This window comes from Salvelinus sp. IW2-2015, unplaced genomic scaffold (genome assembly GCF_002910315.2).
Source record: "Salvelinus sp. IW2-2015 unplaced genomic scaffold, ASM291031v2 Un_scaffold1123, whole genome shotgun sequence".
NCBI classification, from domain to species: domain Eukaryota; kingdom Metazoa; phylum Chordata; class Actinopteri; order Salmoniformes; family Salmonidae; genus Salvelinus; species Salvelinus sp. IW2-2015.
In genome coordinates this window covers 308,354-320,006 of record NW_019942738.1, presented here as the reverse complement: position 1 = coordinate 320,006, position 11,653 = coordinate 308,354, and the positions used below count along the sequence as shown (strand labels likewise).

Sequence of the window (11,653 nt, the reverse complement as noted above, 5' to 3'; positions counted from 1 at the left end):
TGTACAGCATTAGCGACCAGCTTTCCTTCCAGTCCCCCTCCTAACTCACAGAGAGTAATAACAGATTCGATCTTTCATTAGCCCAGCGTGTAGTTGATAATGGGAGATGCTGAGATAACAACTGTACAGCATTAGCGACCAGCTTTCCTTCCAGTCCCCCTCCTAACTCACAGAGAGTAATAACAGATTCGATCTTTCATTAGCCCAGCGTGTAGTTGATAATGGGAGATGCTGAGATAACAATAAAGGTGTGTATGTGTGTATGTGTGTGTGTGTGTTAAGTGTGTCTGGGATAAGGATAATGTATGTCTCGGGGAGATTCTCCCAAGGTGATCGTTCTGGTTCAATTCCTGTTCCTTAAAGTATAACGTGTACTGGCACTTGTGTCTTAACGCGTATCGATTCACGTACATTTTGAGTCATTCCACCTTTAATCCTCCTGACTCCATCCTCCTCTCTGTTGTTCCCTCCACCTCTCATTCACTCACCCTTTTTCTGTCTCTAACCTTTCCCTATGTTCCATCCATCCAACCCCTCTTCCCCTTCCCTCACTCTCTTCTTTCACCTACCTTTTCCTATGTTGTAACCATTCCACCTTTTTCAATCCATCCATCCAGCACCCCTCCCTCTCTCRCTCCCTCATTCCCCAGCTCCTTTCTCTGACCTACCTTTAGTCACCGAGTGTCCCCTGCTGTGTAGCTGTATAATTAGCGCCTGAATGTGACACGTTTTTAATTTGCCACGTCTAGTCACTGCGCTCTGAGAGGAGTGAAAGAGCGAGACAGAGAATGACAGGAAGAGAGAGAGGCTTGAAAAAGTGTGAGAGGAGAGAGAGACAGAAGGTAAGAGGGAGAGCGGTGAGAGAGGAATGGACAAGAGGATGGAAATAGACAAGAGACTGGGAGAGAAAGAAAGAGGTAGAGAATGAGAGAGAGAGTGATAGGTGGAATGGTAGAGAGAGAGAGTGAGGCAGCGAGGGAGAGAGGCAACGAGTCCATGAAAAGTCTGTGAAAAAAACAGGCCAATGTAACTTGAAGAAGAGATTGACAAGTGGAGAGATGGAGGAGGGCAGCGAGGGAGTTGGATAATGTAGAGGTGAAAACCCTAAACATCAAAGCAGCGAAATGAGGGATGGTCTTCAGGATAACTCCTCATCACAGTCACCAGTACATTTGCTACAAAGCCAAAATGTGGACCATGCATGCACTTCATGTGAATGTAATATTTTATTCAGGCTTTACATGGCAGTACGTGATCATTTTGACAGTATACAGGAAATATAGTGTGTGTGTTCGGAAAGTGGGGGTTCTTCTTCTCTTAAACACTTGTCAACGTGTAATAASTTGTGTAATCACCATGTTTCAAACATGTAACAACATGAGTCACAGAGCAATTATTTTGTGCGATGAAGTCAACCGTTGGGTCTATTTCTCCTGTGACTGTCTCTTTCCACTCCGTGGCACTTAAGGAAGTGTGAAAGGGTAGCGAGTGTGAACGTCGCCACGGTTTCCCATTACTTACATTTTACATTAGTTCTAGACATAGGCCTACTTACCTCACAAATGAAGGTAACAGAACTTAGAAGTGACAAGTCAATTAAATTAGAACCCAATCGCATACTGTTAATTAACCAAACATTAGGCCCACTCACAAAGTACTTCCAWTGCTACCCCTCCACTCCTTCGGTGAAAACCACCCTCCATTGTCCAAGGCTGATGTACCCATCAGATTACTACGCCCACTGCTGACGAAGACTCTGTGTGCATCTCAAGTGCCACCCTATTCCCTATGTYGTGGACTACAAAGTGAATAGGGAGATATTCGGGACGCAGTGCCTCATTAGGGGCTTCTGCCAAGAGCTACAACGGCAGAGCCGTGCAGAATTAGATCTCTCCTCGCTGTAGCATCTGTTGAAGGAAAAAGAGGCCCCGGAGTAGCCCAGTCCACGGACCACATGGACGCATTAAAAACCTATTCATCTTAAAAACAGCCCTCGGCATCTGTAGCTGGGCCTAATAGCCGCGCATAACCTACATTCCGTTCCAGACTGAGACCAGCTATGGAGTCTTTGAGTAGGCTACCTACCACACACGCCATCGCCACCGGGTGTCAATTCAGACGCACGGAAATTGGCGGAGGTGTGAGGAAACTGATGGAAGGTGGTCTCGGTTGTTAGGCAGAGTAGCTAATGGGAGGTGTTTAAAATGACATTTCTCACCTAATGGACTTTCCCTTTTCCAGAGGGAAAAATGCAAATGACTTGAATGTGTTCAGGGCAGGCAGCCTCTATTGTTAATCAATGTCAACTTGGCCTACAAGGCTGCACCATTTCTAGACCACTAAGATGAATATGGTTTTATTATTCAAAGTCTATTTATATAGCTATAGCCTATATAATTGAATCTCACCCAGAAATGACATAGGCCTAGATGACAGTAGCCAAAAGAAACAAAGTTTATGCACATTAACTACAATGTAACAACCAAACAAATGCAACTAGATAATTGACACAGAATTTTGATTACAATGCCTGATTGCAATAGATAGGCTTGATCACAGTTTCCCAAACTTGGTCCTGGGGCTCTCCCTGGGTGCAAATTTAGGTTTTCGCCCTACCATTACACAGCTGATTAAAATAAACTCATCATCAATCTTTGATTATTTGAATCAGCTGTTTAGTGCTAGGGCAATAACCAAAACATGAACGCTATTGGGGAACCAGGACGGAGTTTAGGAAACACTGCTCTAGATGAGGGAAACGAATTTCATGCCTGGAAAGGGAAAATCGTTTTCGAAATGATGTCGTAAAATCCCTCAACACACACACACACACAATACAAACTGGCATTTACGAGCCTGGGCCACATAAAAGCCCATAACTTCTTTAGCCTTAGATAACGAGAGAGAGAGAGAGAGAGAGAGAGAGAGAGAGAGAGAGAGAGAGATACAGTTGTATAGGCCTGGAGTTATTGCACACCCTTCTCCAAACTTCGTTGAGAGCTTTAAACTTCCACATAATAAAGATAGGCCTGTAATTATCGTTTACAAAAGACTAGAAGGTAAACATCACATAGCCTGCACCGCAAGGCTTTACTTTCCACTCTTACCTTTTGTTCAATGAATTCCAATAGATAGGCTCCATGTTGCTCGCCGCCGTCCCCAGTAAATCCATTAAGATTATCAGCAGAAAGCCCAGTCTACTCCCACTTCTCCGACGCGCCATTGCAACCACACTAACCCGATTATTTACCCCCATTTAAAAAATAAATGTGATATTTTCTATGATGTTGGAGATGGGGGACTTTCAAAACAAAGACTATAGCCGTGAAGGCTATAGGTGAGTCACTCAATGCGTGAATATGAGATATCGTGCCTTGGGCAACCTCATGGATATAAACCGAAAATAGAACACAAAAACGCGTAATTGACACTGAACTATGACAGATAAAAGTTGCTCTATCCGTGACCGTTGGACGACAATATAGGCTGCGTCCTGCGTAAATCGACAATATTTTCTGTGCGTGTCCAGGAGAAATACTATGCAAATCCCATGACTTTCTGATTATTTTGTCATTAGTCCCTATTTTTTCTCCTCAATGCGATGTCCACTGGTTCGTGCACAACTCCCCTTCTTCCTCAAAAAGAAATCCCGTGGATCGATTTCTAGTGGTATTTATGTTGCGTGTTGGTCTTGGCTATAATTGTTTTTTCCCAAACAATGTTCCCTTGTTGTCTGCGCCGATTCTGTTCGGCTTCTCTCCCATTCCTTCTTTTTTTAACGGATTTTCCACCAATATAGAAAGGGTACTTTATTTTTTAAATCGAGATAGAAGCGCTAATGCTGTGTTTAAAAATGGAAGAGGATTTTCTCTCGTTTAGAACAGAAGCTCCATCCCCATAAAGACGCGTTGATGCTTGCTGGTCGGTGGATTTGTCATTGCGCGGTCTGGTCCCCACTCACTCCTTGTTCTTTCTCTTCTCTTCCAATTAGTAAATCCGAGATCCTATCCCAAATGATTTGTAAATGCGACTGGCAAATAAACCTCGGTTAATTTTGACATCCAAGAACCAACTTATCACAGAACAAATAAAAACACTTGACTAGAAAGAGAACTGAAGACAAGAACATCTCCAGCCTATTCAACTTCAACTAACCAGACGAATATGAACAAAATAAAACTTGGAATAATAAATATACGTTTAACATAGGCTATATCCTTATGTTATAGACTAGCCGGTCTGGTGTGGCGAGTCATTTGGAATATAAATAGCTTCCCTTCTCCGTCAATGTTTTCCATTCGATAGCCTATCTCCCCCGTCTCACTAGTTCAAATTCCCACTCGTTTGACTTGCCTAACGCTCGGAGCGTATTGACAGACTGCCTGCTTGTTTGGGAAAAGGGGAGGGCAAATGGGAGGTGTATGCTCGAATGAAAAAAAAGACCCATCTCCCGACTGGCAGGCGCACTAAAGGAGCGGAAAACTCCTTTCGTTTTTTTRTTGMGGGGGGGGGGGGGGTCGYGTCGGTTTTACTCAATGTATATATCACCCTCCTTCCCCTCTCCTTGTGGGGGGGCGGCTGCCGCTCTGGACCCCGAGCCGAGACACGCAGGACGAACTCGGACTCAGTCTCTCCTTTCGGTCTTTTCTGCCTCTTTCAAAGAAAGCTTCCCCTTTCTCTGCTTCATCTGTTCGCAGACTCCAGCAAACAGTCGCTCACGCTGACCATCATGCACGACAAATGCTGCGATTCCTTGGTGAGCCAATTTGTTAAAGATTGGTGAAAGGCCTCGAGCGCCCCCAGTGTGTATTTCTTATTGTTCACAAAGTGGTAGCCTATTCTAGACATAGCCTATTTGGGATTTTATGAAAGAAAATGACAGGTCTCTCTCTAATTATTCATGTATAATAACTGTTCATTGACAGCCAAATTGGGAAAATGTGTTCAGAAACGTATTATGTTAGTTGAATGTCATTCTAATTCGGACAAGTGTCCCAAGGCCTATGACCCTGGTCTTTCCCCAGACTCCCAGCCATATTTCTCTCTCTCTCTTTGCTTTGACATTGTTGAAAAATTATAGCCTAAGCAATAACTTCCAATACTAACAGTTGAAAGAGCCGTTTGATTTGACGATGTGCAGAGCACTGCGGGCGACAGGCACCTCGGTGGCCGCACACTATTGTTTACAGTGGGGCCCTGCTCGCCAAGAGAACAGACGGGGCTACATGCCATCTGACTGTCAAGTAGGGACCAAAACCTTGCCTGCACTGCCGCCCCGTGGTTAGATATGTAACTGCATGACATTACTGTGGAATTACATGCACTTTTTAAAATGTAACTAAACAAGTTAAGAACAAAATGCTTATTTACAATGACGACCCACACCGGCCAAACCCTGACGACGCTCGGCCAATTGTGCGCCGCCCTATGGGACTCCCAATCACAGCCGGTTGTGATACAGCCTGGATGACGATATGAACATGATCTAACAAAAGGTATGCTGATTTCTTGGTTCTGAAATAAGCTTGCATACATTCTCCGTGCAGATTAAACTAAGATGATAAGATAAGACAGCATATTAAAATGGTATCAGTTTATTGCTGAATACATAGGGATATGACCTTCATACCCTATATGGACACATTCCTGATGATGACAGACCAGAGAGGCATCTGTGAGTTCAACTGGTAAGGAGTTGGATGAAGTTACTCCTAAACATTGATCTAATGTCAGTGTTGAATTCTTCCCCATAATAGTTAAGATCAGGATTGGGAAGAATAATCTGATCCTAGATCTGTGCACACAGGCAACAGCAATGTTGTAGCTGTAGTAGCAAGTAGATGTCTGTGCATCATCAGGTAAAGTCTTGTGTGTTGATGACATCATCCGTCTGGACCGCCACGTCTGTATAGCCAGGTTCTCTGCCCAGGCGACGGAGCTTCAACAGGTAGTCAGAGTGGAGGGAGGACTCGGTCAGATCCACAAACTGTCTGTAACTACACTGTAACCTCTGACAGAGAGAGAGAACGGGAGACGGAAAGAGGTAGAAAGAGATGGAGGGATAGAGAGAGCGAGTAGGAGAGAGCGTGAGAGTGAAAGATAGAGGGAGAGAGAGAGACAGAGAGATGGTGAAAAAGAGACGGTAGGTGTTCAAATCTATGGTTTTATATTTTATATGAGAAGGTCAAACTGAGAAAAACTAGGGAGATCTAATGAGAGAACGGATGGCTTGAGATTCACAAATACAACCCAAAATGAACATAGTGGACGTGGTCACAATTAAAGGGCAAAGAGACAAAATGTTTAACACAAAACAAAAGTCAGGGGATGAGCTGGCACGGAACACAAAGCTTCTGCTCTGGCTCAGAGAGAGAGGGAAGGAGGGCTGGAGCTCACATGTGCCTGTTATGGATGGAGAGAGGGGAGAGTGTGTGAGAGAGAGAGAGAGAGAGAGAGAGGACTGCAGCTAGCTCATGTGGCCCATTATGGTTGTGGGTGGTAGTTTAGTGGTGTTCATTTATTCATGATGACCTCATTAAGTGTGCTGACCTTAAACTCTGTCTCATATCTCATCCTCTCCCCTGTGACTCTGGCCAGACCCTGCTCCAGCTGCCTGTACCTAACACCGCACACAGAGACAGACAGGGAGGGAAGGAGACAAGGCCAAACACATGAGAGGGAGTACACAGAGAGAGAGAGAGAGAGAGAGGAATAGAGAGAGACAGAGAGCGAGAGATACATTGCCAAAAACATGGACACACATACACACATTGCAAAACATGACGCAGACAAACACCGCAAGGCAAGACACACAACGGCACGCATACACACACATTCATATTACCAAGGCATGAGAAACACACAATAACAGACATCACAGGAGGTTGGTGGTACCTTAATTGGGGAGGACGGCTCATGGTAATGACTGGAGCGGAATGAGTGGAAAGGCATCAACAACATCAAACACAAGGTTTCCATCTGTTTGAAGCTATTCCATTTGTTCCGTTCCAGCCATTATTATGAGCCGTCCTCCCCTCAGCAGCCTCCACTGACACACTTACACAATGTGTGAAGAGAGGGCACGCAAGGGCATACACACTATGGAGAATGACAGAGAAGTAGTCATGTAGGCAGGTATGCAGGAGGGAGAGGAAMGCATACAGGGAATGCAGAGAGATGGAGAGATAGGGATGGAGGAGGAGGAGGAGGAGGAATGGCTCAGCGTCAGTGAGTCCCATGCACATTGTGTGTGTGTATGTGTAGACATTCTTGCCGGCTTTGCATGAGAGCGAGTTCCACGGTATGTCTGTCCTGGAGAATCTGTAGGTCCTTCTGTGCCTCTCTTTCACACTGCTGTCGCACACACACCTCTGTTTCCCGAACAAGCCTCTTCACATTCTCCTGAAAAAGAGAGAGAGAGAGAGAGACTGCATGCAGAATTCTGCAATAATATCCTCCGTGTACAAAGTAAAACACCAAACAATGCATGCAGAGCAGAATTAGGCCGATACCCACTAATTATCAAAATCCAGAAAAGAGCTGTTAAATTCTACAACCACCTAAAAGGAAGCGATTCCCAAACCTTCCATAACAAAGCCATCTCCTACAGAGATATGAACCTGGAGAAGAGTCCCCTAAGCAAGCTGGTCCTGGGGCTCCGTTCACAAACAGACCCCACAGAGGCCCAGGACAGCAACACAATTAGACCCAACCAAATCACGAGAAAACAAAAAGATAATTACTTGACACATTGGAAAGAATTAACAAAAAAAACTGAGTAAACTAGAATGCTATTTGGCCCTAAACAGAGAGTACACAGTGGCAGAATACATGACCACTGTGACTGAACAAAACTTAAGGAAAGCTTTGACTATGTACAGACTCAGTGAGCATAGCCTTGCTATTGAGAAAGGCCGCCATAGGCAGACCTGGCTCTCAAGAGAAGACAGGTTATGTACACAGTGCCCACAAAATGAGGTGGAAACTGAGCTGCACTTCCTAACCTCCTGCCAAATGTATGACCATATTAGAGAAACATATTTCCCTCAGATTACACAGATCCACAAAGAATTTGAAAACAAACCCAATTTTGATAAACTCTCATATCTACTGGGTGAAATACCAGTGTGCAATCACAGCAGCAAGATTTGTGACTTGTTGCCACAAGAAAAGGGCAACCAGTGAAGAACAAACACCATTGTAAATACAACCCATATTTATGTTTATTTATTTTCCCTTTTGTACTTTCACTATTTGCACATCGTTACAACACTGTATATAGACATAATACGACATTTATAATGTCTTTATTCTTTTGGAATTTCTGTGAGTGTAATGTTTACTGTTCATTTTTATTGTTTCTTATTTCACTTTTGTATATTATCTACTTCACTTGCTTTGGCAATGTTAACATATGTTTCCCATGCCGATAAAGCCCCTTGAATTGAATTGAATTGAGAGAGAGGAGTGAAATATTACAAGCTGTAGTACAAACACACACACAGAGTCTGGACAACTAACCTTGTGGGGACACACAATTCAGTCCCATTCAAAATCCTATTTTCCCTAACCTTAACCCTAACCCTAGCTCCTAACCCTTAATGTAATTCTAACCCTAATACTAATTCTAACCTTAACCCCCTAGAAATAGCATTTGACCTCGTGGGGACTAACAAAATGTCCCCAGTTGGTCCAATTTTTGTTTGTTTACTATTCTTGTGTTGACTTCTGGTCCCCACAAGAATAGTTAAACAGGTCCACACACCCTCACACTTTTTGATATCTCCCACCTGTACTTTTGCCTCCATGGCCTCTACTTCTCTCCGTCTCTCCTCTTCCACCTCTCTCTGTATCTCAGCCCTCATCCTTCCGCAGGTCTCCTCCACCGCCAGCCTCATCTCCCTCTCGATCTCCTCTCGCAGCCCCACACAGCGCTCCTCAAACTGGGCCTGCTGCTCTACCCGCTCCCCCTGCCTCTCCTCGGCCTCCAGCCTCTCCCTTGCCAATAAGGCCTCTTTGAAGCACACCTGCAGACACTTGGGAGGGAATAAGGGAGAGGGAGGGAGAGAAGAAGGGAGGAAAATATAAAGCGATGGTGGTCAAAAGGAAGGAAAGGAGGAATGGAGTGAGGGAGGGAAAGAAAGATGAAAGGAGGAAGGGATGGATGGAGAGAGAGGGAAATAAAGAGAGACTGATGGTGGTCAGAATTGGCACTGTGCTCAGTGGTTTGTGGTAGTACGCCTCAGGGCTGGTGAGGAAGAGTGTGATCTTAGGGTTGGCTGCTGTACCTTTCCCTAAAGTGCAATTATAGAATCCATTACTCCAGCTAGGGCCTCTAAACTTCCAGCCATACGTCCTATCTGCCAGACCTCACCTGCATACAGGAGACTCCACAGCCACTTCAAAAGGCCCTGTTTATCATAACTATATATTGCCAGAGGGAATAGAGAGAGCGGGGAGCGGAGAGAGGGAGGGGGAATTTGGGGAGAGAGAGATGGGCAGAGGGAGGGGGAATTTGGGGATATGGGTAGAGAGGGAGGGGGAGAGACTGAGGCAGAGAGAGGGAGAGAGGGAGGGGGAGATGAAGCGAAGCGCGCTGAATTACTTATTCTTTATGTATGAGAACATATTGGAAATTCAAATCTGGTGCAGTAGGATCCTGGTCTGAGTTAGTGTATGATGTAGTTTAATGTGTGGGTTATAGTGATCCCTTACATCTATACGGTATGTTAATCAAGGTGGGTGTTTCACAGGGATATCCAACACATCTGGATTGAATGAGGTGAGATCAGAGTAGTGCTGATGAGAGAGAAACCTTGTGTGTGTCATGTTTTCCTGGATTCTCACAGTGTATAGCAGGATATAGAGCTAACACGTGCCATTTASCCTCATCTCCAGTGTAAGCAAGAGGAAATGTGTACATCAATCATATCTAAAGCCTTGGACATGGAAGAAAGAGAGAGGAGAGAACATTTAGGTAGATGAAAAATGCRATTGAGGAGCTATGAAATGTGCTGTGCAAAGATGACTTGACCATTGAAACATTTATTTTTCAACTATGGTTTGTCTTCTTAGTGTGCTTTTCACCTCTTCCTGTTGTTTCAGTGACTTCTCTTTATCCTCCTCTGCCCTCTGCAGAAATACTGCCATCCAGGGGGACTCCCCCTGTGTGGCCCCCACCTCTGGCTGCTCGGAGTGGGGGGAGAACGAGGATGGCCCTGGGTCCTGGCTGGTGCTTGTGGAGGTAGAGGTGGAAGGAGGGAGAAAATACTCTCCCAGACCTGTTAGGACCAATAACCAACAGCAGTCTCAGTACTCCCATAGAACAAGGTCCGACAACTCCGGTCTGGCAGGGCCACTGTTAGTGCAGGGTGTTGTTCCAGCCCAGCATTAACACACCAAGCCTGTTAACATTACAACCCTCCAGGACCATATATCCCACCCCTGCCATTGAATCAAACTTGGATATTCTCAATCTGAGGAAAATTACTTTTAAATATGACATCAATGTCACAAGCCCTCAGTGACAGGAAATCTATTCCCTCCATTGCCCTGAAAACATGTTCCTTAAAAGAGAGGAGCAGAGCAATGAGAGAAACACCATACAAGTGTCGCTAGACATTTACAATTCCGCCTCCAGATATGCGTCAACCTCTTTCTCCATGTGGAATTACCCTGTGTCAAACTGAAGTGTATGTGTGTGTTCTCTGAGTACTTTCTACCTAGGATTAGCTGCTCCGACAGAGGGCGGCCATTTGAATAATTGTTTTCAAATGTCTTTCTCAACGTCAAAATGCCATTTCACATTACGTTGCTACTTGCCTGATATTCCCCACTTGGACGACAAGCGTTTCTGACTATAGACTGTGGAGGCAGGCAGAGTGGGGGGGAGTGCGAGAACAGATTTCTCAAAATCGGAACCAAAGCCTCGGTGTATTTGCAAATAAACTGACTGCTCTCAAGCAAATACACTAACAAAAGTGTCATGAAGGTAGAACATGTCCCTCATTGTTTGCACTGTTTTTATGGAGGCTGCCTAGAAGTGAAAGAGAAAGTGAGAGAAGAAATCAAGAAAGAGAGAGGAACAACACGTCTCATCTTGGACTGAAGTAGCCCATTTTACACTGTATTGTTAGTTGAGTGTTGCGTACATAAAGCATGGTTTGAGTGTTGCATTGCTGAGTCTCACCCAGGATGTGTGTGTGGAGGAGCCTCTGTGTGGAGAGGGTGGTCCGGTTCAGCATCCTCTGTAGAGGCCCCATGTCAGACATGCTCCTACCCCACTAACAAGAGCACAGACCCCTTAGACTGGATAGAAGCCTACCCCCTTCTTATTCACTACCTTTGGCTGGATAGATGAACATACCCTCCCTATTCACTGTTTGACTGCTACTGAAATACCCACTGTTCGAKACTGAAGACCACAGATTCACTCCTCTCTTTCTGCACTAACGCCCGCTCACCATTTCTGTTTCACACTCTCTTTCTCTGTCTCGCACCCCACTTCTCTCGCTAGGCTCTTCCCTTATTCTAAAATGGTCGCTTAGCAACGCTCACAACAAAAAAGTGGCGCTCTTCAACTTGGCACTTAGCTCTACTTATACCCGAGGTTTTACTGTGCGCATTTGTAATGAGGGTATGCTCGAAAGGCATT

The 11,653-nt window shown here is 44.9% G+C and overlaps 1 protein-coding gene across 1 annotated transcript; it reads right to left on the bottom strand.

Annotated features, from left to right (window-relative positions):
- Positions 1-5,578: 5,578 nt before the first annotated feature.
- On the bottom strand, positions 5,579-11,652 carry si:dkey-111f13.5 (arginine and glutamate-rich protein 1). Its single transcript, XM_024137172.2, has 6 exons — positions 11,189-11,652; positions 10,087-10,280; positions 8,790-9,035; positions 7,274-7,401; positions 6,550-6,619; positions 5,579-6,010 (listed from the first exon to the last, which is right to left on the bottom strand). The coding sequence occupies exons 1-6, from the start codon at positions 11,268-11,270 to the stop codon at positions 5,855-5,857; spliced, it is 876 nt and encodes a 291-aa protein (XP_023992940.1). The 5' UTR covers positions 11,271-11,652; the 3' UTR covers positions 5,579-5,854.
- Between the last annotated feature and the right edge of the window lies 1 nt (position 11,653).